The 27,676-nt window shown below is 48.7% G+C and overlaps 1 protein-coding gene across 2 annotated transcripts; it reads left to right on the forward strand.

Annotated features, from left to right (window-relative positions):
• On the forward strand, positions 1–27,657 carry fhdc1 (FH2 domain containing 1). 2 transcript variants are annotated; one of them, XM_029258978.1, is made up of 12 exons: positions 1–687; positions 13,886–14,360; positions 16,796–16,857; positions 20,064–20,166; positions 21,046–21,131; positions 21,225–21,325; positions 22,447–22,517; positions 22,659–22,766; positions 23,117–23,187; positions 23,432–23,549; positions 23,773–23,937; positions 24,594–27,657. In XM_029258978.1, exons 2-12 carry the CDS (start codon positions 13,938–13,940, stop codon positions 26,715–26,717), a joined length of 3,432 nt encoding a protein of 1,143 aa, XP_029114811.1. In that variant the 5' UTR covers positions 1–687; positions 13,886–13,937; the 3' UTR covers positions 26,718–27,657. The 2 variants fall into 2 exon arrangements, with proteins under 2 accessions (XP_029114811.1, XP_029114810.1); XM_029258977.1 differs by lacking the exon at positions 1–687 and having other exon boundaries at positions 12,365–14,360.
• The last annotated feature ends 19 nt before the right edge of the window (positions 27,658–27,676 follow it).

Raw genomic sequence — 27,676 nt, forward strand, 5'->3', positions numbered from 1 at the left:
AAAAAAAAAACACAAATGAATTGTTGCTGAAAACAACTTCGAAAGCCACACTCTGCACACTGCAGTTTAACTCATTAAATTAAATTATATATTATGTATTAAACTATAGCTTACTACTATATATGGAAGGGACCAGGCACCTGTTAGCCGTGGCGCCCAATTTCACACACATTTTGCGCAAAGACTTGCACTACTACGAATTTACACACGAAATATTGATTGAGGCAGGCGACGACAAAGGCAGAAGTTAGTGGTTCGTCACGTCAGTCAGTGACACGAAAAGCGAACATCCGCGCGCTGCTCAAGCTCTTCTTATGTCGTGAGGCTCGAGCCGCGCGCGTGAGCCCGCCTTTCCCGCTGTTTCCACTTTAACGCTCGTCCGCTTCGCCCCGCGGAGACGCACCGCGCCGTCGAACAAAGTCGGCGCACGTCACGTGAGCCGCTATTCACGGCTCGCGCCGCCACCTGAACCGAAAGGCTCGCGGGTGCGCGGCGCAGGCGTGGACGCGCAGCGCGCTGCCGCCACCTCCGCCGCCGCCGCCACCACCGCCTTCTCTCCTCTCTCCAGTATCCCTGCAGGTGCTGGAGGGCGGCCGCCGCAGCGGAGCGCGCGGGACCCGGAGCGCGTCGAACACACATAACAGGGGACACGGCACCACCAGTCTGGCTCTTTGTCTTTCTTTAATGGTGAGTTCTCACCTGTGGAGGCTGGAGCCTCTCTGGCTTATATTATTATAATAATAATAGTCATCATCATTATTAATATGAACATGATGATCTGCAGTCATGAGCCTGGACACCGCAGAGGAGAGGAGCCGTGCCCGTCGCAAATGACATCATTAGTGGTTGCGATTGAGAGGGGCGGCAGCTCTCAAGTCATGTAACAGTAATATAATTATATTATAGAGCTTTTATAGTGCAAAGTGTGTTTTAATGGAAAGAGTCATAGAGTGTTTGCGGCAGATGTGGTTTCAGCCTCGTATGGATCGTGTTGGAACGCGCTGGACGGGGAGGGCAGAGAGAGAGGGGACGCTTGCGATCCCGGCCAGTGCGACTGCAACTAGTCCACCTTGGGTCCATCCATAATAATGAGAGATATAAATAACACTTTGCGCGTGTTGATACCGTTGTTATCACCTCTCTTCGTGCGTTTTGGGATCTTAAAGGTTCAATTTCCTGTACAGATAATATGTCAGTACTGACTGTCCTTCTTCCTGCTCAGGTTGCCCTTTAGTTTAAACTGAACTATGGTAACATTTTTTTTTTTAATAATGATGCACACATACAGTTTGTATGATCCTGATGTTATTGATGCCTCCTGTTCAATGGCACAGAGATCATCTCTCCAGCTCTTTTATCCACTTTGATCTGTTTTTCTTTTTTCTTAATCATCCTTCCTTGGTGCATATTCATACAGGTCTTGAGTTCCTCCCATGCATGCGGTGAACTTCTCGAAACCATACCATGGTGTGTTCTTCAGAATCAACAGAATCATGTTCTCCGTGGTTCTTATCGAGACCGCTTTTGTGGGTTTTATCGAGGGTTTATTCTGTTTTATTAAACGTTTTAAAAAAGTTACATTCAGCGGCACGTGTGAGTGACCAGGCAGCGAGAAGGGTTCACCATTACAAAGTGCCAGTTTGCATAATTTTAAATATCCTGGAAAAACAGTGTCATGTATTTATGTTTTGTAAGAACATTGTTTTAGCAAAAAGAATTTAAAATATCCAACACGTAAATTATGTATGTAGAGCTGGTACTATATACTATGACTGGATTTGACCTTTATTTTCTTCTTTTTGCGGATTGTAAGAATGGCTACGAAGAAATAATCAAAAACTGGAAGAAATAAACATTGCGGGTATTTATATAAATACCACATTTATATGAAGAGATTGTTGTTTAACCCTGTATTTGCGTATATGTGTATTATTAGTTTTTTCTGGTTTTTGACTGTCAAACGGAAGCTCTTTGACCCTGTTCTGAAAGTAAGTGCAGTGCATTGTGGGAGCTGCTGATGGGCACGGCCTCCTCGGTCTTTCACTGCCGTTCCTCATGCTGGATGAATCGGACATAATCCATTCAAGGGGTTCGGAACAATGCTGAGGGAGAAGTTGTGCCCAGGTCGGGTCAAGGGGGAGGGTGGTATCCTTGCGTTTCCACGGCAACCGAGAGTAACAGAGAGAACTCAGTTTGACCAGCTTCTTCTAACACCAGTGGAGGGTCTTGGCTCATTTGTGCGGGAGTGAAAAAGATGGAAGCGGGATTATCTCCAAGGGCATGGCGACAAAGTAAAGCTTAACGATTAACATGTGTTGCAGCGATAGTCTTTTCTTTTGCACCTGTGTTCACAGAAACAGGTTTTCTGTACAGTTAGGATGAGAAAAAATGAGAGCTTCATTGGTGCTTTGAAATGTCTTTTCCTGCTATTGGGGGATTTTTTTGAAAAATTTAATTTTACTGACCATTTTGTATCTCGTATATTGTTAAAGGCACTGGAATAATGTGCATAAATTGAGGGATTACAGGGAAATGTCCGGTCCGGGAAATGTCACTTTTTAATCCCCCCGACTAATTGGCCACCGTGGAGATTGACAGGATGTTGGAGCAGAAATGCACAGTGTTTAGGCTGTCAGTGGCAATCCAGGTGGATTTACTGGTGTACTGTGCTTGAAAGTGTCCCTTCTTTCACCTCCCTTTTTTACTCCATTGATCCTCACCTTTACCATGAACTGACAGCGTGGCCACGTATTTGGTTATGACACGCTGTATTTTCTGGAGTATAGTTTGTATGCAAGGCGTCCAGAGCTCTCTGGTCGTTTCTTTCCCCTTTCTTCCTCTTTTCCAATAGTTACATCCCTGTACTCTAAGCATTTCATTTTTATTTCTTCGATGAATGCTTCTGTAAAGAGCATTATGCACATCAGTTAGTGAACTTGAAAAAAAAATAAAGCAGGTTGCTCGATTCACTTTTCAGTTTTATGTCTTGAGCATTACCCACGCTTGGCTGTGTGATCAAAATTAAGAGAGAGCTGTTCTGTTGTTCTTTTCTGCTATGCCAGAAGGTCATAGGTGTGGGTCCCTTTTTGTTCCCTGGAGATGCAGAAGCTCAGGAAGGTCTGGAGAAGTAGACGTCCCTCCTTTGGTCTCGTCCCTGCGCTCCTTGCGCTCGGCTGCCGTAAGACGGGCAGCGCAGTCTCTCTCTCGGCAGGGTAGTGTTTCACGGCTGTAATACGAGTCTTGTGACGCCGTCCTGCTCGGGTTCTGCCGGCTCTTAGTCCGATAGTCGAGGAGGAAACTCCTCCCCACCCCCAGCCCTCACGACTCGGACGGTGCCAATCAGGAAGCGAACAGACGGCGGGGGCGGGGGGGTTGTTTATATGGGTGTCTCCCCGACAGCCTCCATGGCGAAAGCACCGTGTTCACCAGTGTCAGTGGACGCTTCATAAGGAAGCGAAAAAGCAGTTATTCGCCAAACCTGAACACTTCTTCTCTTTTCTGGAAGCCCTGGTAGCGCCGCAGTGTTGCATTGTGGGATTGAACACACCGCCACCTGGAAGCTGTGTCTCTATAGACATGGTCTGGCTGTTTGTAGCATGGTACTCTGGGTAGCGCCCCCAGCGTTGCTGTCAGACGTTCACGTGCAGGTAAAGGAACTCGTGATTAGACTCTCTCTGTGGTGACTGACCCACCTTGAGATGATCACGACGCGACAACATTTTTCTGAGTTCTTAGTTATTTTAGTTTTTCTGTTGATTGTGATTAGTTAAAGTTTGCCGATTACAAAAATACCACTAATTCTTCTAGAGGTTCGGGTTTACAGCCATTGGAACGTATCTTGCTGTCATTGGAAGACTGTAGTAGTCACCAGAACATTCTAGAAAGCATCTCATCCTAAAAGGTACTGGAATATTCGGCGCACAGAACCAAGTGCCAAAATTTGCAAATTTCAAGAATGTGTAATATTTTTCTAAAACCGACATACAGTACGAACTAACGGCAAAATTACGCTTAATCTCACAAAACTGAATGTAAAATGCAACAAAATCAACATAATAAAATTTTTGTTACGTTGTGTTATGAATTAATGTAATTCCCCTTCTCCCTGAGTCAGCAGTAGTTCTGTGCCTTTGGGTGCTGGCAGGTCACTTACGGCATGGGCATGACAGCGAAACCGTGCCTCCGAAAATGTTCTCTGCTCAGTTTGTGTGGATAGTAATTAGTGTTCAATTATTAAACAAACTCAAACTGCATTAGCCAACTGTCTTTATTTATGAGGGCAAAATGCTGCGAGGCGCCACCGCTCTCCACTACGTCCGTTTCACCGAAAGTCATTTCCGTTTGCCGTCTTTTAGGAGGATAGCCGTGACACAAATAAAGACAACCCAGAAACAGATGCATAAAGTTCCATAAATAGATTTTAGAGGGTAAATGGAGCTGAATCGCTAACAGTGTGATTGGTCTCTCCTGATGGAGGGAATCGAGGGACAGCCTGCCGTTGTCACGGGGACGGGTTCTCCTTTGCCGAAAAGGGTTGCTGTCAATCCGAAACCTGCCACGCAATGATGGGACACAACTTTTCCTTGGACTGTTTGATCTGGGTGTCAAGTTACCTGTAACCACCATCCGCCGATGACTCGCTGACAGTTTCGCACCATTGTGTGGGGGCGGGACAGTCCCACACTGGGGGGAGTGCCAGTGTCCTAGGTCCTGGGGCTGCACGTGTGGGTGGGGGTCACCGAGGAATAGAGGCGGGGGGCGGCGTGAGAAAGCGGCGGTCCGTCAGCCGCCCCGGTCCCCCTGCTCCGCTCCCTATTTCTTTCTCTCCTTTTACTGCTTTTTCAAAGGAGCCTGGAAGCTTTGGTTGCCATGGAGATGGGTGCACATTTGGGCTCCACCTTTGTGGACGTTTTTAGGGCATACTGTGACCTTCTCGTGTCGCTTGCGCACACACACATACACACACACACACACACAATTTGTGTGTTTTCGCTGAGGACCCCCCTTCCCAGGGGGGGTCCTTCTTCACGTGATCCCTTTCACTTGTTGAGGAATTAAGTGAGAGACACTGATATCATAAGTGGAGCTCCATTGTGTTGCGCATTTGGGTTTTTGATTAAGTGACACCTGTCTGGTTTTAAAAGAGAGGAAGGCGTGTGGATTAGATGTTTCGGTTAAAGCCTGAACTTCCTTGTTCTCGTGCTTTGAGGGATAGCGTTCTACTGGAACCGGCTGGTAAACGGGAGGTTGCCAGGGAGGACGAATCACTCTTTAACGCTTTTCCCCCTTTTCCTGTTCTTTGAAGTGCTTTGTGGAGACAGTGTGTATCTCAAACCTGAGCCAAATCATCCAAGTGCCAGTTTCTGTTGAGCCACCGTAAAAGGTTTATGAGAAGGGTTCGCCGGGGGCTGACCGGTGCCACCCAATGCCTCTTAGCTCCCGGTATGGGCCGTAATCCCCCTGGGCGTGGCTGGGAACCCGGGGGGCTCCTCACAACCATCATGCCATACCACAATTCTTGCGGGCCACACCTTCTCCAGGGGGCCCCTTTCCTAGTTTCAGACGGGCTGCTAGTGCCGAGATTGCGGATGACTGAAGGAACAGCGACAGTCTTGTCCCGGCAAGGGAAACCACCGGAACGGCTGTGTGCGCTCTGGCTGCATGAGACAAATGGAGCTGCTCTTGTTTTAATTTTCAAACTCTCAGTGTTATTCCAGATATGTGTTTGACCCATTTAGCTCATGTCCAGTTTCTGTACATTATTTATAGTTTGTTTGCTTATTTGTTTTATTATTATTATTACATTATACAGTATTACTACAATAATGAATAATGTATAATGTAATAATAATAAAGAAATAAGCAAGCAAACATATTAAGAATATTATAATAATAATGTAATAATATATTGTAATATTATTACAATATATTATTATTATATTTACATGTAGTAGTATTTTTGGTTAGAGCTGCTGCCATTGGGGTCACAGGTTCGAACCCTACTTCCAGCCATAGCTCTCTTGAGCAAGGTACTTACCCTAAAATTGCTCAGCTGTGTAAGTGGGTGAATAACTGTAGCTCGATATAAGTCACTTTGGAGAAAAGTGTCAGCTAACTGAATAAGTATATTATTATTAGTGCTGTTATTTAGCTAACCCCTTTTTCAGATGTGACGTAGAGGGTCGCCAAGTCCACGGGACTGTCTTCGTGCCATTGTTATCGTCCACCCGTCTTTTCGTTGCGGCTCATACACCCCAACTCATAACATCCGATACTCATAATATTCTTAATACAAGGACTTCGGAGCACTTTGGGGACAGAATACATAAAAATGTCAGCATTTACATTATTGCCGTCTGTCACCGTAATTCGGTTTAATATGATACCTGAGACATCCATCCAGAGCACCACGTCACAGCTGGAAAACCTTGTTTTATTCTCAGTAAGTGACGGTGCCTAAATCTTTTTAATGCACCTTGCGCTTCTAAGCCCTGTGCCATGTCGTTCAGTGAAATGTATCATGCGCCGGACGGTTTGAGACGCCCCGATATTGCTGTGGCTTTTGTGTTTATTGTCTTTGAATTGAGACAGTTTGTTCTGTCCACAGGGACTCTTGGGCTCGGCATCTGGGCCCATTACTGATAAAAACAGCATTAATAATTCAAGTGGCAGAAGCAATTAACTTCACCCTTGACTTGGAGTTGGGGCTGGAAGAGACGGCGAACTCTTGCCGTGTGTCTGTTCCGCAGCTGCTCGTGACACACGCTGTCCGGCATCCTGTGTGTTTGGAGACGCCCGTGCGCGGCTCTTTCTGAAGAGAGCGCGCACACACACACACACACACACACACACACACACACACACACACACACACAAACACACACACAAACCGCGCGGTTGGGTTCTGAGTGTCACCACCGTGAGCGGAGTACTCCCTGGGGATGCGTGGATTGCAGCGTGTGAAAGGGACCTTGTCTGGCCGCCATTGTGAGCCTCGTGCACTTGGCCTGAAGCAGCACGCGCACTCGCTGTGTCAGGTGTCTCCCGCGATGCAGGTGCACACCTGCTGTACACCGAGTGTCTTCCCAGTACAATCCTGAGGCCCAGTAAACATGGTTTGGGGATAAACGTCTGGATACCTACAATGTCATCCAGATCTTAGCCCTGACCAAGTACAATATGAACATATGTCCTCTAGAGTGGACAAAGAGTAATTTCTTGGTCTCAGAAATATGTGAATGCACTGATAGTGTGTCTTATTACCAGAAACATGCAAATGTAGGGAAATATACATTATATAATGTTCATACCGGGGGGTGCGGTGGTGCAGTGGGTTGAACCACAGTCCTGCTCTCTGGTGGGTCTGGGGTTCGAGTCCTGCTTGGGGTGCCTTGCGACGGACTGGCGTCCCGTCCTGGGTGTGTCCCCTCCCCCTCCGGCCTTACGCCCTGTGTTACCGGGTAGGCTCCGGTTCCCCGTGACCCCGTATGGGACAAGCGGTTCTGAAAATGTGTGAAAATGTAATGTTCATACCATCCAGGCGGCACGGTGGCAGAGTGAGCAGCACTGCTGTCTCATAGTGCCTGGGTGGTGCGAGAGCATGTCAGTTCAATCCCTGCTCAGTCTGTGTGGAGTTTGCAAGTTCTCCCTGTGTCTGTGTGGGTTTCCTCTGGGTGCTCTGGTTTCCTCCCACACTCCAAAGACCTGCTCTTCGGGTTCCCCCATTGTGTGTGACTGACAGAGAGAGTGTGTTCCACCAACGTATGGATGAGTGACCCAGTGTAAGTAGTGTATCTAGCAGTGTAAATCACCATGGTGAGTAAGATGTGTGGGGTCATAACGCTGCATGGAGTTTGTTGGAAGTCACACACACACACACACACACACACACACACACACACAGATTGTCTGAAACTGCTTGTCCCATGCAGGGTTGCAGGGAGCCAGAGCCTAACCTGGCAACACAGGGTGTAAGGCTGGAGGGGGAGGGGACACACCCAGCATGGGATGCCAGTCTGTTGCAAGGCACTCCAAGCTGGACTCAAACCCCAGACCCACTGGAGAGCAGGACCTGGTCAAACCCGCTGTGCCACTGCACCCCCCAGGCTTTGGGAGAAAAGTGTCTGCTAAATAAATAAATGTAATAATGAGTTGAAGATGTTGCATGTCGGCTGTGTGTTCCGATTGGTCCAGTGCCGAACCGCCTGGTTGCGTCCCCTGTGTTTGTGGGCACTCGTTGCCTCTCAAAATCAAGTGGACTTAACTGAAAGGATGTAAATGAATTGGCTGTCACAGAGCACTGGAATTTTCTGCAGGACTTTGGCGCTAAACCTGATGAGGGAAAATCAGATTTCTGCGAGCTTTATTACTGACCTACAAAAAGGACAATGATATGTATTAACAAGCCTCAGATTTGAATAATTCCCAATAGCAGAAATCTGCTTCAACATCCTTGCAGTGAGACACGGTTTATCGTACGTTTAAGAAACGTGTTTAATGACTGCGCTGTTTTGTGGCGCATAAAATGAATTATACAGTGATAAAATAAGTAATAAAAATATGCGTCACGACCTACGGAGCAGTGGGTAGTGTCATGGTTAGAGCTGCTGTCTCGGGACCCAGTGATTGTAGGTTCACATCCCAGGTATAATAACATTGAGCCAGGTGCTTAACCTAAATTGTTCCAGCGAAGTTACCCAGCTGTGTAAATAGGTAAATAATTGTAAGTTCTTCTCTGGAGAAACGTGCCAGCTAAACAAAGAAGTGTTATGTGAACGTAAAATTTCCACAGCACTCAGAATTGAGTTGCGGTAATTAATTTCCAGAGTATGCGCATGGCAATACGTTTATATCGAAGACGCACGCTGCAGGCCGTACGTATTCGTTCCAGATTTTCAAGGTGTTGCCGTACTACGTGAAAGTTACCTGCCGTTCATTTGCATATGCGTGTGTGATGTCGCTGCTCGGCACTATCCTAGTCCAACACCCGCGCTCTCGCTGCAGGAATGACTGATGTTCCATCGGCAACTGGCCGATCGGGGCCGGTCCTTCTGTTGCCCCTTGCGGTCACGTGACCGTACGGCTTTGATCTCCGCCGGGGGGGCCCACCGCGCCGTCACCCTGGGGACTTTCAGCTGTGACACAGCAGTTGTATCACAGGAGCTGTGGCTCTGAGGATAAAAATGTCGGGTTTGGGTTCTCTTCACACCCTCATCGCGCACCCAAGTCTCACTGCTAACAGTAGTCGCTGATATCTTGAGCAGAAATATGAATACGAGCTCTTCCGTGCAGGAATTTGCCCTAGGAGTGTAAACCAGTGGTGTAAACAGACACTGCTGCCCGACCCGGAAGCGGATCGCTCTGTCCTCGCTGCACGGTACCTGGCAGCCTCCGAGAACGTCATTTCCCATAGCGGCTAAGCCCACCGGCTGTCTTTCTCTCAAAAGGGCGTCAATTGTACATTTCTCTGCCGCTCAGTTATGTTAATATGTAATCAGAAAATACAGGCTTCGTTAAACTGCTAATCCCTGATCTTTCAAAGTATTTTATAAGCCCCTTTTCCCCCAGATTTGGAACGAGATCTTATCCCTAAATCTCTCGTGTTCAGACGTTGTCTTGCACAACTTCCTGGCCTGGACCTGAAAAGAGGTGTGGGAATGATTAGGTGTGGGAATGTGGGAATGATGGGAATGACGGCGGCTACAGCTGGACGTGTAGCAGAACGTGGGTGTCGACCTTCTCTGGCCCAGATCTTACGCTGAATGTTCTCATTTGGATTCAAACATCTGGACAGTTTTCCTTCATCAGAAACCTGTATCACATGACCATATTTAACATTTATCCAGAGCAGCTTATAGTATTTGACGTTTTACAGAACTGGTGATTTTAGTGGTGCAGTTTAGGGTAAGTACCTTGCCCAAGGGTATTGGAGGAGTGTCAGAGAGTGGGGCTGGAACCAACAACCTTGAGAGTACAGAGCTATGTGTTGAGCGACTACACTGACAGATGGCCCGTCGCAGGAAGGTGATCAGACTCACATCGACATGCGGTTATGAAAACGGCGAAAAAGGGGACGCCGGGGCTGTTTTCGAAACTGCCATCATGTCATGTGATCCGATGGGCATCTCGGTCTAGATCCAGGTTCAAGAACTTGTAAGAACGCCAGGGATTGTTCCACGTGTCGCTCAGCCTAATTCCCCACGTGGCTTTGGCAGGCCGCGCGTGAGGGTAGAACAGCTTCGCCGGTATCCTCCGGCCAATTCCTCCCTGGATCCGGTCGGCCCGTTCCGTTCCGCTCCTCCGTGTCCCTCCCGTGTCCCTGCGCTCTGTTGTATAAACACGCGCGGCGACAGGAACGGCAGAGCCCACATGATGGTCACCGCACGCCACGCGACTGCCGTCTTCAACATGATGCTACTGTGACTGGGTTCGTTCTGGCAGCATTCGTACCTATAATGTCAAAGTTATAATGTTTGGTACTTTGCAGCCATTAGAAGATTCTAGAAGGCACCGAAACATTGTAGAAAGCATCAGATCCTAAAGGGCACTGGAATATCGTTGCTTGGAACCCGGTGCTAAAATTCGCTAAAATTAGTTTATTTCAAGAATGTGGAAAATTTTTCTCTAAAAACGGACATATGCCGAAAGTATGATTAATCTAACAAAACTGAATGGAAAATGCAACAAAATGGACATCATAAAATTGTTGTGACATTGTGTAATCGCTCGTTTTAACCCTTTCAGTTTTCTGTACGTGGGACGGCATGAAGTATTAGTTACCAAGAGTCACATCTTTGAATGAATATGTTCATATGTTATTTAGGCAGGTTGGGTTTATTAGCCTTGGAACATAATATGTCCTTAGAACTTAGCTGGTTCCTATTATAGCCGTTCTTTTACCGCGGTTGTCCGGTGGGGCGAGCGGAGGAGAGAGACACGCTCCCGTAGGCCGTGACCGGTGTTTGGTGTCACATCGCTCGGCGCTTTCCGTAGGCTGCCTTGCCGTGGGGTTTCTCACTTTGCCGCACCTTGCGTCTCGCATATTCCGAACCCGCGGAAGCAGCCAGTGAGGTGCGCCGCCACGTCGACGAAGACGAGCCCTTGAAAGGAAAGCGGAGCATCGGAAAGCGGCTCTGAGAGGCTGTTGAGACGACGGACGAACGAGTTCCATAAAGCCCAATGTCCAGCAGGAAGTGGCTGTTCCTGAGAGTCGATCAGGGCTCAGTGACCCCCTCCTTGCTAACCACCTTTCAACTGGGGTGTTCCAGGGCCTTGGCCTTTGAACCCTACTTGGATGAAAACCCCTCGGCGGCTATGGCTTGGGGTCCCTGCCTTTGCCTCCGCCAGCATGGCAGCGGAGCTGGGTTCAAGTCCCGCTGCTATGGACCATCCCTCACCAACTCTAGCTGCGAATGCAGCTCTTTCAACGCAAATCAAGGAGAATTCAGTGCGTCAAGGCAGGACGGTCCAGGTGTTCTTACTGTGTAGGCCCTTCATTAGCATCCATAGCGCAGTACATGTACCTGGTTGTAAAGTACAGTTACATATGACTGAGTGCCTCTGAGACAAAAACACAGCATTTTCACTCATTTATCTGATGCTTTTATCCAAAGCAACTTCGAAAGTTAAGCTGCATACGGTCGTTCACCCATTTATGTAGCTGGGTAATTCTACTGGAGCAATTTAGGGGAAGTACCTTGTTCAAGGGCACTACAGCTAGAGGTGGGAATTGAACCTGTGATCGTTGGGTCCAAATGCAGCAGGTCTGACCACTGCAGTGCCAGCTACACTCCGCTTGTAATACCTGTGATCTGGTGACAACCAATGGATATGTCTCAGGTTAGAGAAGCACAGTATTCCGTCACTATTCAGGGCCTTATTTTAGCTGCACCGTCTGAAATATTAATGAACAAACAAAAATCTGTACTGATACAGTTTTCATATTAAAATTGCTCTTACCGAATATGATTTTTTTGTTTTGGTTATGATTTCGGTATTCTGAGCATCATGATGTTTCCATCTTGGTGTGTCTCTGCGTCCCCCCAAGGGCGTTGTACCGAGCAGCTCAGATGTTCAGCGAGACCTGCACCGAGGAGAAGGATGGAGGCGGCGAGGTCGCTGTTCGGGGGACGTGGGTCTGGAGGATGGTCACTTGCGTTGTTTCTTTTTTAAAACTTTCACCAGTGACGTGCTGTTCAGGTTCCCCCGTAGTGTGTGAGTGACAGAGAGAGAGTTTGTTCCACTGATGTGTGGATAAGTGACCCAGTGTACGTAGTGTATCTAGCAGTGTAAGTCACCGCGGTGAATGAGGTGTTTGGGCTCATAACACTACATAGAGTTCATTGGAAGTCGCTTTGGAGAAAAAAAGTGTGTGATAAATAAATAAATGTAAATGTAAAATGACCAAACCCAATTCCACCGAGACAGGAAGTTCCTTGCTCCAAAGCGCAGTGCCGGAACATTCTGCTATTGCGCTAATGTCATGCAGTAACTCTCTCCATGGGCCAGTGGGAAGGAGCAGCTCCTGCTGTCATGTCGTATATTTACTGCATTGGGGTTAAGGCCGGATTCCGTGTCCCCCGTATCCCGAGGACCTGCGCTGCCGTGCCATCCGCGCCCTCAAGATGAGTCATGGCGTGTCCGCCTGCTTCCCGTCCCTGAATTAAACATGGGAAGCCCGAGCGGGAGCCGCCCGGGCGCAGCCAGAGCAGGGGAGCTGCTGAATAAGCGACAAGCCGTGGGATCAGGTGTGAGCTGGGAGCGGTCTTGCTGGCGCGGACGCCCTGGACGGGCTCCTCTCGCCGGGACGCGGCCATCAGTTAGCGTAGCGTTTGTCTCGCTCTTCCTGGCAAGAAGGTCTCCTGCATCGACGAGTAAGACACCCGCTGCCAAAGTGTTTTGTTTGCGTTTCGTGGAGTTTCAGGGTCACGATGGTGTTTCGGGAGCGGCTCCATGCTTTAGTGTCTGGTGGTCAAGGGCGTTTTGCATGTTTCTATTTCTTCATCGTAAGCGGGCGAACGCGTCCGTGGCGGCGCCGTGCTTTCTGCGTCCAGCTGGAGCAAAACGGCGCGGGGAGAAAAATGGAGCACAAGCGCAGGGACGCTTGGATCGCAGGGCGTTTTGATGCGTCCCTGCAAAACGGAGAGGAATTCAGCGCCTTTTCAGCAGCCTGGATATTTGTGCAGTACTGCATATAGTTAGGAATGACATTGTAGCACTTGGACAGTACTGCTTTTACTTCTCTGAAATCAAGAAACAAAATCTACATGTAGTGAATGTGAGGGGACTGTAATTTTCGCTTTAGTTCCAATGTTTTAATCAGAGGCTGCTGGAATAATAGATGACGGACAGCAGACCTGTTGACGTTCATAAGGGGCTGGATTGGTTGTAACAACAGGGAATATTGTTCTGCAGTGAGCACAGCGTGGACACAAATGAGCGGCACTCGCACCGTCCTTCCAGTGTCAGCACTTCAGAATGGTTTATGAAATATATCTGAGGTAAGTACCTGATATACTTAGTGTTTAGTGTAATACGGCAGCAGTCATTGCCACGGTTTTGGAGGATCTGGGCTTAAATCCCTGCTCCTGCTGTCGTACCATTGAGCACGGTATTGTCCTTAAGACCTTCATAAATAAGTGAGTAACTAAACAGCACATAATATAAATTCTTATTATTATTATTATAGTCTCCGTCTCGGGGTTGCTCAGGTGCCAGCAGCCCCGTGACACTCGATGTATCCTCTACGGTGCCCTGTCTTTGCTGCGGCATTGCGACACCCCGCTCTGGCTGGAGACTTGCAGCCCGGGGGTGCGGAGAAGTGGGACCAGCGAGCGCCGTGCCCACCTTGTAAAGGATTCTGACACCTGTTCTGTCCTGCTTGCAGTCCCCACCCCCCAGGCCGCTCCACTGCCCCGTCGGCCCTCGGGGCTCCTGTGATGCATGTGATGAGCAGTTTGCCCCTGGCCAATGAGAAGGATGACCGCGGTGAGGAGGGCGGAGGTCCGGCCTCGACGCCGGGACCGCCTCCCGCGAGCAATCCGCCCGCCCCTCCCCCACCGCCACCCCCGGGCATGCCCCCGCCGCCACCACCCCCTCCTCCTGGCATGGGTGGTGGTGCCGCTCAGGCCCCGCGCAAGAGGAGGCGTGTGCGCAGCTTCTTCTGGAAGACCATCCCTGAGGAGAAGGTGCGGGGCAAGCCCAACATCTGGACGCTGGCCGTGCGGCAGCAGCAGTACCAGATCGATGTGCGCACTGTCGAGGAGCTCTTCGGCCAGCAGGAAGAGCCACGACCTGCCAGCGGTGGCGCCGCAACCCGCGAGGGCCGCACCAGAGCGTCTTTCAAGGAGATCAAGGAAGAAGTGAGTACCTGGAGGCCACGTGCCGGGTGGGTAGGGGGTGGGCGTGCTTTTGAAAGCCTGTTGGACGTCTTCTTGTGCTCCTCTTCATTGTTGTTTCCCCAGATGTTCTTAGGCTGCTTCTCCTTTACTGTACACCAGTGATGGCAGTGGCCTTTGTGTAGGGTCCGCGTTAGAAGATCCGTGAAGTTCGGTGACACAGACAGCGTCTGTACACACCTGGGATCACCTGACAGCGCCCTTTGTTCTATAAAGCTATATCCCCGTGAGAGTCGGAAGTTCTGGAACCTTCCGGTCCCCAAACGGGACTGCTAGCGTTACTTGTCGGAAGCCCATTACAATAAGGGTCCGGGGACCTGCCTCTTTCAAAGCCTTGACAGATGAGAGTCGCAGAAGACAAGATGGTTCAACCAGTGTTTGACATCTACTTTCAGCATGTTCAAGTAGTCTGTGGTAAATGCAGAACGTAAACAACCAGCAACAGGGTGCAAGTATGGTACTGCGCTATTGATCATGAAACCAGACAATGAATAACATTTCCCACAATAACTTAATTTATGGACAAACTCCAGAAACGTGGTAAGTGGTAGCAGGAGAGCTGAGTCACGTTCCGCCGTCCTGTCCGCCCTCCCCCTCCAGGTCAGGATGGAGCCTCACATTTGCATGCGCTTTCCATATCCAGTTTAAACTGTGCTGTAAGATATTTGGGTCTTGCTAAAACTTAATTGTAAGTTGCTGCCTGTTTTAAATCCCATATGCCGTAGAACCCTTGACCACCCATAATTTGTTAAACGTAAATGTGCCCCTGATTCATGGGCAAAAAATATGTCACCTAAAATTAATTAAAATACTGACCATAAAGGATTTTGTACACATGATAATAACACCAGCATATTTCATAATATTTTTAATAAATTCTAATAAATTCTAAATTCTAATTCATCCAAAGATTATGAATAACCACTTGTTCAATGCAGGGTCACATGCATAGGGTATGAGACACGGTACACTTTGGACAGGGACATTGTGATAATTTGTTTCACGTACATTTATGATATGATGAAATAAAGTTCACAAAATCACTGCTTACCCTGTCTTTCACAAAGAATACAGATGCTTTGTTGTAGAGGTGCTGTGAACCGTTAATAACACGTTTGAACCAAAATACTTACTCAGTATATAATACAAGGTATTTTACTCCAGTAAAAGTTACCCTTCTGTATGACCGGGTAAATCAGGGTTAAAGTAGTTTAACATTGTAAGTTGCTTTGGAGAAAAATATCATCTAATGAATAACAGCAACAGTATAGAATCCACTACTGCAGTTTTTATATTAAATTTACCTTAATTGAGTACTTTGACTAGTGGAGACCAGCAGTGTCATAGAAAATATGAAGTACAGTACATACTGTAGGTGGTTTGGTTATGGAAGTAGCATAGTGTCCGTGTCCTCAGCAGAGTGAAAGACGTAACGGCACAGTGGACAAAACACCGGCCCTAGAAGTCAAATGACTGTACAACCATACAAACAGTCCATATTTTCATAAACTGTTTTTGGCAGTGTCTTGGCTGTTCGGTTGTAGGTTCGAATCAAGTTCAGTCTGTGTGGAGTGAAACTTGTTTTTTTTTTTTTGTCTGTGTGTTGGTTTCTTCTGGGTGCTCTGGTTTCCTCCCACAGTCCAAAGACATACCATTCATGTGACCCGGACACTCTGAATTTCCCAAAACTGTGTGAATGTGTGTGTGGCTACCTTACAATGGACTAGCATCCCATCCATGGTGTCCCCTTCCTAGCCCCTATGCCTAGAGATTTCAGAATGGGCTCCAGACCACCGTGCCCTAACCAGCACAAATGTTTGAGGAACGCAAGTGAGTTTTTGCGGTCTGTTTGTCGTACAGGACCCTCTTCCTTTTTTAAATAATCTTGTATATGCCGGGTTCCGAGCACCCAAACTCCTAACCTGTTCTTGTTAACCCAGGTGTAGAAAGAGGAAAATCATAGTAAGCTGCTTTTCTGATAAATGCATACATGTAAAGCAGGGAAATTATTAGCAGAAAAATCTTTTCCATTCATGTGGCCTTCTGTGGGACTGCACTTCCCGCCCCATGACACACGCCCGCCGTAAGGGTTATGTCACCATGTGTGCAGTTGGCACACAGGTCGTCATAGTGATGGTTATAGGCCTTACTGGACATCTGACATGACCTATAAAGAGCATGAAAAAAAAAAAAAAAACAGGAAGAATTTCAGACTGCAATGAGCTCCAGCACTTGTAGGTCATCGTCACACGTTGGAGCGTTTCCACCGTGCGGTACTGACCCCGGTGCAGTGCCGAACGCCCTCGTGCACACTGATTGTTTAGCGTCCAAGATCACCGGGGTTGCCTGGAGCTGCAGCTTGTCTCACTGCATGTGTCCCTCTTGTTTTTCACTTTTAGATCAGTATCCTGGACCCCAAGAGAGGAATGAACGTGGGCATTTTCCTCAAGCAGTTCAAAAGGTAAGTCTTCCTGCGCACCTGGCGACCTTTGCGCAAACACAGAGACACAAACACACGCGCCGCTATTTTTCATTTAATGACGATGTGACTGCTTGGGGGGTGAGAGCGGTGACAGAGCAGTCCTGGAAGCCCGGCTCAGGGTGCGTCCGTGGGGGTGGGGGTGCGTGACGCCGAGCTCCGCTTCCCCGCCTGAGGCGGTGCCGTTAAATACGGGCAGGACAGGTCGAAGGCGCCGCCACCACGGAACATCTCACGCCAGTCAGGAAGCACGAAGGAATATGACCCCAGCACTTTCAGGTGCCCGAAGAGTCGATGTTACTCCTGGTGCTCGTTGCGTAAGCGCACGTCTGCGCATAAGGAGGCGGAGCCAAGCATCCGGGACGCGCCACGGCCTCCCGATGGACTCCCCGGGGCAGCGATCACCCTCGCACTTCTCATTTTTACCACCATGAAAGCTGTTCCCTGCTGACGGGGGAGAAGCTAATTGGCCCCAGGATGGGTTTTTTGGAAGGAAACTGCTAATTGCTCAAGTGCTCTTTGAAAAAGAGGAGCTACTGTGCGACGACGTTCTGCCAAAACTGTGAAACGGTGTTCAAAGCTGCTCAGCCACACTGAGAGGAATCGGGCGAACGCAGCGTAATGTAGAAATGTACCGCGAATTAAAATGTAACGGAAATTAAATCAGGGTGTAATGCATTTTCTGTATTGTTCTCAGACATGGACGTCGCTTTGGATGAAAAGCGTCTACAGGATGAACAAATGCAAATGTGAAACGTATAAATAGTACGTGGTACAAACCAATAACCTTTTAACGCGGTGACATTTAATTACCGCAGTGATTACTAAAAATTAATTTACCTGCACGACTAATATGTACCGAATAAACCCTTTTCGTTGACCTGGTAAAACACTTGGATGTTAATGAAGCTGAATAAATTCTAAATAAGCGCTGTCTTATGATAAACAGCAGCGTGTTCAAAACAAACATCAGCGCCAAGGCACGGCAGCTTAATTGTAATCGGGAACACAAACAAAGACCGTGGTGAGGAAATACAGAAATACTCGTGCTGGTTTTTGTTTCGTTAAAATAAACGGAATTCAATCCTGACTCGGGTCGCTTAAAGGGAAGGGATCGCTCTGAAAATGTGTCCCGGGTGTGGGTTTCAGGGTCATCGTGGGTGGTTAGGCCTCTGGGGAGTTTGTTGAAAAATTGGTACATAAACCTGATCTGTTTGTTGGTTTCTGCATGATGGAGCTAATAGGTGACAGGAGGACAGCCGAGGGGGGTCTTTGCCGCAGCCCCGTGGGCTCCCGGAATTACTTCTCGCTTTGGATTTCTTTGTTTTCTTATTCGTTTCACGCTGATCGATAGAGCAGGTCGCCTCCCGTGACGTCCGCCGTGGATCAGCGGTCTCCTGTCGTACGGAGCCGCGGTTACACATGACCGCCGGAGCAGGACGAGACTCAGACCGGGTTGTTTCCATCAGCCAGCAGCTGGCAGGAACAACACATTGATCAGCACCAGATTCCCACCAGATCGGAGAAGATCAGTTTGATTTCTCTTGTTGCGGTGGGGTAATCGATCGAGTTCTGCGGGTACAATGGATCTTCTGAGGTTTTGTTTTTCTTACATAAATCTAAGGCGATGCACATGGTTTCTTTCTGCTCTCAGGGAACAATTGCTGTCTTATGGATTACGCTTTCATTCCTGTCCTACTTTGTATTTACAAAGGTTTGCGCTTTATTCCAAAACAGTCTGGATTTTGCAGGCTGCGAACTTCCAGCAGCTACAGCAAATGAACAGCATGTCATTTGGGTTTTCAAGTTGCCGATCTTCTCACTAAATGGGCATCGTTACCCATTTGTACAACTGGGTAATTGTAGTGGAACAGTTTTTCTTTAAGGGTAGGTACCTTGATCAAGGGCACTGTAGATGGGATTGAAACCTTCAAGCTTTGGGCCTAAAGGCAGCAGCCCTTGATTTTCCTAGCAATATTTACATTGTCCATCGAGAGTTCCAGCCTCCTCCTATTGGAATTCAGCATCTAAGGTATAATTTACAGAAGCATTTCTCCTACAGCCAACTTGTACTCCATATTGACAGATGTATTTTACTGGAGGATCTTGGGTGCAATTCAGATATCTTTCTCAAGGGTTCAGTGTCAGATCCACTGGGGACTACAACTAGTAATGTCCAGCTCTTTTAGAACTACACTACTGCTGGAACTCTAACTTGGGATTTGACCAAGTCCCTTCAGACTCAGATGGGCTTCTTTCAGTGCTGTCCCCCACTCCTTTGAGTATGAAGATATTAGATGGCGGATATTTTGTCAAGCATACAAGCCATGGTTCCTTCCTGCATAATCCAAGACGACAGGGGCAGTTGCTGAATACACCCTTTGTTATTAGTGAATGGATTAACTGTGGCTACAGTTCCATGTGATTTTATCAGTTTTAATTGGATAATGGTGCCCAAAGTTGGTTTGGCATGTGCTATCTGGTTCATAGGGCTAGGGGATTCTGGGAGATGTTGGAGTCGCTTGCCTACATTTGCATGGCAGGAGTGAGCTAGAGCTGCCTGATGCCATCACAGGTTTGCATGTGTCTTGGTGATTTCCATAACACGCAGCCTGCAGTCCACGTTCCCTTGTCTCTGCACAACCTGAGCAGAATCACGATGCCACAAACCTATGTTAACCACTGGTAAGGCCCTCGTGCTCTCAGTCTTGTCTTTATGATACGAGTCGTCCACCAATTTTTGAAATAATTACTCTCTGTCATAGTCTCCATAAATTTGTCCTGTGACTGAGACCTTCCGACAGTCTGCAAAAAAAATTTTTTTTTGTGTGTTTTGTCAATCAGAAAAGTGACCTATGCAATGCAAACCAAGCAATGTGTTTTAGGTATTGGAGTAGTTAGTGGTGTCAGGTGTTTCTTTTTTGCTTGTTTACTTGAAGATCGCTCAGATTTTATTCATTACATCTCAGAATTTGCTCTGTCTTTGGAATTCCAAGGGCTCCGTGAGAACATGGCCGTGCTGTTTTTTTATGACCCCGTTCTTTGTGGGCGCTAATAAATCCACACCAAGCCCACATGCCTTCATCGAATCTTTGCTTGCAGTTGAGGAATGACTGGACCTATTGATGGGGTGGTGATGGAGTGTCCAGACAGTGTCAGCCGTATAACCATGAATTTGCTTTTTTCAGGTCCAACCAATCCATCATCGATGACATCTGCCATGGCAACAGCCAGCCGTATGGCGCCGAGCCACTGAAGGAACTTTTGAAGCTGCTTCCGGAGTCTGAGGAGGTGAGCAGCTCCTTCGCAACACGGCGTTCGCTACCTTCAATAACTTCTGTGATCGTAAAGCACAGGGAACGTTCATGTGGGCACTGCATGCTGTGCAGTGGATTGCCTGCCCACTTTGGAGGCTGAAGCTGGTCATCTGTAATGGCCGTCTAAGTCAGGGGTGTCCAACCTTTTCTTGCCATGAGCCACAATCATTACTGTGAACTGGTCTAAGGGGCACACATAAAAATCTTACTAAGCAATGCACACACACACACATACACACACACACACACGCGCATTGGCCGAACTGCTTGTCCCATACGGGGTTGCGGGGAGCCGGAGCCTAACCCGGCAACACAGGGCGTAAGGCTGGAGGGGGAGGGGACGCACCCAGGACGGGACGCCAGTCCATTGCAAGGCACCCCAAGCGGGGCACTGAAGCTGCAATGTCTAAATTGAAAAATTATACATTTTATTTTACTTTCTTTATCTCCAGTGTCTGTTCAAGTGTGTGTTCTATATTAGCATGTGATTCGACAGAACTAAAAGTATTTATGTAAAGTATAGGTTAATAATTTATGTATTTATCTATTAGTTTGCCTTATTTGTAGGCATTGTGGACTACCCCCTTTTTTAATTAAAATCTTAATAGAAACCCAGAACCAAAAGAAACAGTATACAAATATATTAATAATTTTACAAATGTTCTTGTGGACTGCATTACATGAACCAGTGGTCTTCATGTGCTCCACACGTTGGACACCCCTGATCTAAGAACAGTAATGGAGAGTTGTAAACATCTGTTGTGTTGCGGGAGGGTCCAGATGGGGCAGTATGGTACCTTGTGTGATCATGAGAATCATGAGAGTGTCTGGGCCATTGCTATGCACCTTACAGGTGAAGAAGCTCAGAGCGTTCAAGGGAGACATCAGCAAACTGACTCTTGTCGACTCCTTCATGTACCTTTTGATCCAGGTGCCAAGGTAGGAGGCTATATTTTTCTCACGCGTGTGTTTTTCAGAGCTGTATTTCATCACTCTCCAGTCTGCTGAGCTGAACCAGCGTGTCATTTACAGTTTCGACGTCCGTATTGAAGCCATGGTGCTCAAGGAGGAGTTCTCTCCGTCCTGCTCCATCATGAGCCGCGAGATCGATGTCATCCGTGTGGCAACTGAAGGTGGTTATTTTCCTCCTGATTTGTGCAAAAGTGTAATTTCCATCCATGGAAAGTGATCAGGACCCCTTAGCAGGCAATGATTTGAGATATTAACTCAATCAAGCATCAGGAGACTGATTTGGAAACCCCTTCCTCACATGTTGTTTTTTTTTAAAACATTCTGTTTCTCATATTACTGCATTTGCCTTAACAATGACCATTTACACAATTAGGTTCTTCTACATTAGATTATTTTTTTCTAAATTCCACAGTAAGATATAATTTCTCATTTACCTTTTTTCTGCCAAATAAGCTGTTTTGAAGGATGCTGGGTTCAATGGCCAGAAGAGTGAAAATGACTAATGCTCTAAGCCTGCATTTCATAGACATCAGCATGTCCAAAGAACTGTAAATGGGCACTTTTATTTACATCATCCGGCTCCAATTCATCTTGCTGAGTCATGCCATTTTAACCGTTGTATGGCACCGAACCCTTCTGGCTCTGGAGCACCGAGAGCTCAGTGAGTTTGCTTGAGCACAATGTTTAGTAACTGACATAAGGTTTTGCTGTGGAGCATTCAAGGGTGCCAAGAACACTTTCTGTGGTGCCAGTATCTTGTAACCTGGGTCTTCTCCAGAAGACTTCTTTTTCGCTTCACTTTCATCACATCTGGACACACTTGAATCTAATAGGAAAATGAAGGTGTCCTATATTTGCACAGTAAGCACGGGAAAGATGATGATGACGTAGTGACTGCTTAACTGCACCATCCATCATTGAGTTGGTCAATGACTGTTTTCGTTTGGAGATGGGGGTCTGTCTTCAAGTCTCTGCTGGGCCATGCTTGCAAACCCTGAGAAGGAGCCCCAGCTTACAGATATTGGCCCATGTTCCCTTGGGTGGTTGAGACCACTAGGGTTCTCCCCCTTCAATGCTCCAAACATACCGGCAGCCATGTTCTTAGGATGTGGGTAGAACTGAGTGAATAGCGCTGTCCTCCAGGCATGCTGACATGCTAGCTACATATGCATAGCACTCTTATAAGCATGCTGACTCGCTAGCACTCTCCTCGAGACACGCTAACTAAGCGGAGATAGCCTTGTAGCATCGTTTTCGATGAGATTTTTCTAACTTCCTGCAGAGCTGATGACTTGTGAAGAGCTACATGCCATCTTGCACTTGGTGCTGCAGGCTGGGAACATAATGAACGCTGTAAGTTCCGCCGTTTCCTTTGTCCAGCTGATCATGGGTTCCCATCATTAATGTATGATGCTAATGGCTAACCTTTCTGTGCCGTGATGGTGTGCGTGTGTGTACGTGTGTGTCGGTGGGTGGGGCTGTGGATGCACACAGGGCGGCTATGCCGGGAACGCAGTGGGCTTCAAGCTCTCGTCACTGCTCTCACTTGCGGACACCAAGGCCAACAAGCCAGGGATGAACCTTCTACATTTTGTAGCCTTGGTAAGTGTGTGTGGGAGTGTATGGGTGCTTTGCCACACACCACGTATACTCTTCTGCTGGAGGTCATCTGATGAAAAACAATATCAGTGTAATATCTAAGGGCTCAACTTATTGTTTTTTTTATTATCTGGCTGCATATAAATGAGTGAATTAAAAGTAAATTAACATTTTTTAATGATGCATGCAAAGACATATGCATATTTGTAATATAGAAAGGAGGAGAGAAGACACAAAAGTTGAAGCTCGTGGCTTAAAATCCACAGGGGAATGCAGGAGAGTGCTGCTTTTTTACATGGGTGTCACGTACGAGTCTGTGGTGTCAACATGTGCCCGTGACTGTCCAAACACAGGAGGCCCAGAAGAAGGACGAGGAGCTGCTGAAGTTCCCAGAGAAACTGCAGCATGTGCAGAGTGCCGTGCGGTAAGATCCGCCCGCCGACACTCGTTGCACCAAACAAATCGGACTCCGAAAAGCATAAAACGTGACACCGAAGTCCAAGGAGGGAGTGTTTACCACGCTCTTCCCTCTGAGGTATAAGGGCATTTCAGCAGAGCAGATGGTCGCGAAGACACTTTGTCACCTCAGGGGGTGAAACTAATTGCACTTGCAAAAGATGATGCACTGTGTGACAGCTGAGTTTCATCTTCGTGTTTTTTTACCTCAGGATATCGGTGGAGAATATCGAAATTGAGTACCAGTCCTTGTATGAGAGGACAAGGTCAGTTGAGGAGAAGACACGTAAGGATGAAGATCTTCTGCAGCAGCTCGACGAGTTCCTGCAGGTCAGACATTCTTTGTCTCCTCCGGTCCACATATACCATGAAATGGCCATTAATACCATAAATATGGTACAGTTAACATAACACAATAGCAATTATTACATTACCTGTCATTATGTGCAGTACCATTTATTATTAAAGTTGTGATACACTACTTATGATGGAATTAACATGATAGATAGACAGATAGAGGATCACTGAGAGCTATCTATCTGTTCCCCCTTAGAATGCAAAGCAGACCCTCCAGGACCTGAAGAGGCGCAGGATGGATTTACGCAAGGAGGGAAATGCGCTCATCGATTTCTTCTGTGAAGACAAAGACACATTTAAACTGGACGAGTGCTTCCGGATCTTCCAGGACTTCTGTCTCAAATTTAAGAAGGCTGTTAAGGTACTGTGGTTAGGGATGAAATGAGCTGTGGAATTGTACGTTTATTCATTTAGCTGATGCTTCTCCCCACGGTTACTTAGAATGTCAAACCCGACTGGGAGTTTTGTACTTCTGGATTAAACCGCGTCGTGTGGGACGTTGGTTCCAACGTTTCGCTTCTCTTGTTGGAAGCATCGTCAGGGAGCTGCGACATCTACATCCAACCTTTACAAGATGTCGCAGCTCCCTGACGATGCTTCCAACAAGAGAAGCGAAACGTTGGAACCAACGTCCCACACGACGCGGTTTAATCCAGAAGTACAAAACTCCCAGTCAGTTGACACCAACCGGCGGAAGCCTACGAGTTAAAATGTCAAACCCCTTACGCTGATTTCCCCGTTTATACGGCTGGGTAAATATTACAGCATTAATTCAGGGTAAGAACCTTGGTCAAGGGTACTACGGCAAAAGGAGGGATTTGAATCTGGGTCCTTAAACCCTCTTTTCCATGTTTTAGCTGCCCCAAATTACACATTTTATTATCTGCTGAATCCCATAGCATAAAGTTTTTAAAAGATTTTTCTTTAGGTCTGGTTTCCACGTGTGAGATCTCAGACTGTCTGAGAAGAATGCTGGGTAACAGGTACATGTGGCCAATTGACTCCTCATTCCTGCAGGACAACGTGGACCGGGAGCTGAAGGAAGCAGCGCGGCAGCGGCGTCTTCAGGAGCTGGAGGAGAAGCGCTCGCCGTGGGCCAGAGGGGAGCAGGGCGGTGCCGGCGGCTTCGGCCGCAGCTGCAGCGAGAACGATGTGGAGACGTTGACCAAGCAGGGGCTCCTGGACTTCCTGCAGACGCAGAGCCCCCGCAGCCCACAGGGCCGCTCCCCCAGCGGCCGCCGGTTTCGTCACACCGTGGCCAGCGGCGCAGCCGAACGCCAGCTGTCCGGCTACCTCGAGCTTTTCTCCGGTGCCGACCCGAGCCGGTGTGGCAGCCTACCTCGGTCAGGCCGCTCAGTCCCCCGGAGGCCCACCGCATGGCTGGCCTCCCAAGATGACAACCGCGAGCTGGACCACACCGACCCCCACTCTCTGGGGTCAAATACAGAGCCGCTGAGCACACCGACCAGGTCTCATGTCGACTTCAACGCCAACGAGAATCTAGAAGACGACGACGACCAAAACACCCTCTCGGAGGGCAGCTTCTTGCAGACCAGAACGGACCACAACAGGAATGTCTTTCAAAAGTCATCTAACTCAAGCGCAGGACAGCTAAGCTTCAATCTGGAGATGCACACCCTGGTCCCTGGACCTCAGCCGTTCCTCTCATCTTCTAACAACAACAACCGTTTGCGCTTAGAGGACCACAGAGACATCGTTGTCACTGATCTGGAAAGGGAAATGGACCCCCCAAAGAGCCTTGGTCTTTGTTCCTCTTCTTCAGGCACATTTTCCCTGAGAGATCAGGATTCCCGAACGGATTGGGACTGTAAAACGGACTCCCCAATGTGTACGTTTTCCTCCCTACGAGAGGAGGAGGACAGCAGCACCGTCTCGTCAACAACGTGCGACACACCGCTGCCGCTGGACTTCCCCCTCCCCAGCAAGAAGCCGATCTACTATATCTTGGACTGTACGGACACGGACTGCTCGGTGACCCTGGACTACTCGGAGACAGACAGCTCTCCCATCGTGAGAGACACTGTTGCCTCTGACTCCAAAGCGCTGTGCACCGAAGGTGACGGCAGCACGAAGAAGCGCTGCTCCCTTTCCTCCTTGCGCACCAGCGATCTGTCAGCCCCTGCCGAGTCTGGATCCAACGACGATGCGCAGTCATCTTTCCTCCCGTCAGCCGACGCAGAGGAGTTGGCTGGCGATGACCGTGATGCTGCAGAAGACGGAGAAGCTGTCGAGGAGGTGCCACCGATGAGCGCGAACAAAGCTGCGCAGGCAAGGACGAAGGTCACTACGAAGCAAGACTCGGTGCGGAGGAGCGGGTCGGGTACCGCGGTGCGGACGCTGGCAGCTGCGGAGAACCAGACGATGCGCCGCGTGGTTCCCCTCACCAAACTGAGCCGTTCAGGCAGCAGCGTGAGGAAGGGGGAGAAGACGGCGGGACGAGACGGCACGGACTCGAAGCGCACTCCCCGAGACCAGAGCACGCCTGTCCGGAGGAGCGAAAACCAGGCCCGCCTACCCCGGAACTCCAGCCTGCCCCCGGAGAGCACCAAGGGCCCCCGGCCGACACCCGCGAGCAGCCTGACCCGCTGGACCCGCGAGCTCCCCGTGCGCAGGCCATCGCTCAAGAAGCCCAGTGCCAAACCTGTGAGGAACGTGGCCAGGGCACCGCCCGAGGAGAAGATGTGCCGCTCCACCATGAGGGCCCTGGCTCAGGCCCAGGCGCGGTCGCAAGGCACCTCGGAGGGCAGCGGTCCAGAGACAGCCATCCACCTGCCCAGCTTCGCTCGCAACACGGTGGCCTCCTCCTCCAGGAAAGCCAAGAAGGACCTGCCGTCCTCCGACTCCAACCCCTCGACCCCCTCCAAAAGTGCCACCGTCTCCAGGACCGGCTCCCAGAAGCAGACCGGGGCTAGGCCGGGGCCTCCACCCGCCCCCCCGGCCCCCCAGGAAGAGCCGAAGCCACTGCTGCGGAGGGTACAGAGCGGGAAGGTGGGCGGGCGGAGCACCCAGAGGGACGACAACCCCCCGGCGAAGGAGCGGCCCCTCAAGAGCTACAGCTTCTCGGAGAAGTCCTTCCAGGCGAGAGACTCCAGCAAAGCCCTCAGACCCCTGTGGAAGTAAGACTGAGGCACACGGTTTGTTCCGGAAGCAAGAGCAGGAGAGACGCGGTTCGGTGCAATTAAATGAGTGTTCCACTTTTTCCGGTAAAACTCCTTGTCTTGTTATGTAGCTTGGATCACGGCCTTACGGACAATTTATTCAAAACCCGACAAAGGGACGGACGGGCTTCACGCAACAACGCCTTCAAGCCGCTTGTTTCCGGACCGCCTCCAGCGTGACGCACCTCGTCCGCATCCGAAACATCTTGAGCAGTCCGGGCGCAGTGGACATCATATGAATGAATATGAGTTAGAATGATTTTGATAACTGGATATGTTTCACAGATCCCTTTTCCTGACCTTCCGTCGCTCAAATCCGCGTCGTCTCCCCACGTGGCCTGACCCGTTGTCCCGTATGTACCGTGTGATGATGCGCGAGATGCGCACGTGCCCCGATGCTGCTGACCGTCTCCTGCGATTCCGATGGTTTTGTCTCCCGTTACGTGTCCAAGACGGAGTTTCCTGCCACTAGTCTCCGTTTGTTCCGTGCTCCGCGAAGCTGTAGCGAGTTCCAGATCCCCTTTCCCACCCGCTGATCAAAGGGCCTCACGCCTAACCGGAACGTCACGTTCGTCGGAACACGCAACGCCTTCCATCTTGTGATATTTTAGTGTTTTCTATGCATGTCCTTGTAGCATTTGAACATGTATGAACGCATCCATTTGATATGGGTAAGACAACGCACACGTACTGTAGAATATATGTAAATTAATGCCATTGACAGAAGGTTTTCGACTGAATGCTTGTGTATATTTTCTTTTTTTGGATTGAAATAACAGATTTACGGACGCTGTTTGCTTCCAAATAAATATCTCCCATTATTTCCATGCAACTCTCTGTTTTTGCCTATGCTGCTATTGTAAATATTTTCTCATATCCTCTGTAAAGCACTAACAATCAACCCTTGCCATTAAAGTCTAT

The sequence above is a fragment of the Scleropages formosus genome, chromosome 16, assembly GCF_900964775.1.
Source record: "Scleropages formosus chromosome 16, fSclFor1.1, whole genome shotgun sequence".
In the NCBI taxonomy this organism is placed as follows: Eukaryota; Metazoa; Chordata; class Actinopteri; order Osteoglossiformes; family Osteoglossidae; genus Scleropages; species Scleropages formosus.

What these genes read in the sequence shown, in the direction of transcription:
- fhdc1 (XM_029258978.1), top strand. Translation starts at nt 13,938, where the DNA reads ATGCATGTGATGAGCAGTTTGCCCCTGGCCAATGAGAAGGATGACCGC. An exon ending in TTCCTCAAGCAGTTCAAAAG is followed by an intron (nt 16,858 to 20,063) that starts GTAAGTCTTCCT and finishes TGCTTTTTTCAG; the next exon opens with GTCCAACCAATCCATCATCG. An exon ending in CTTTTGATCCAGGTGCCAAG is followed by an intron (nt 21,132 to 21,224) that starts GTAGGAGGCTAT and finishes TGTCATTTACAG; the next exon opens with TTTCGACGTCCGTATTGAAG.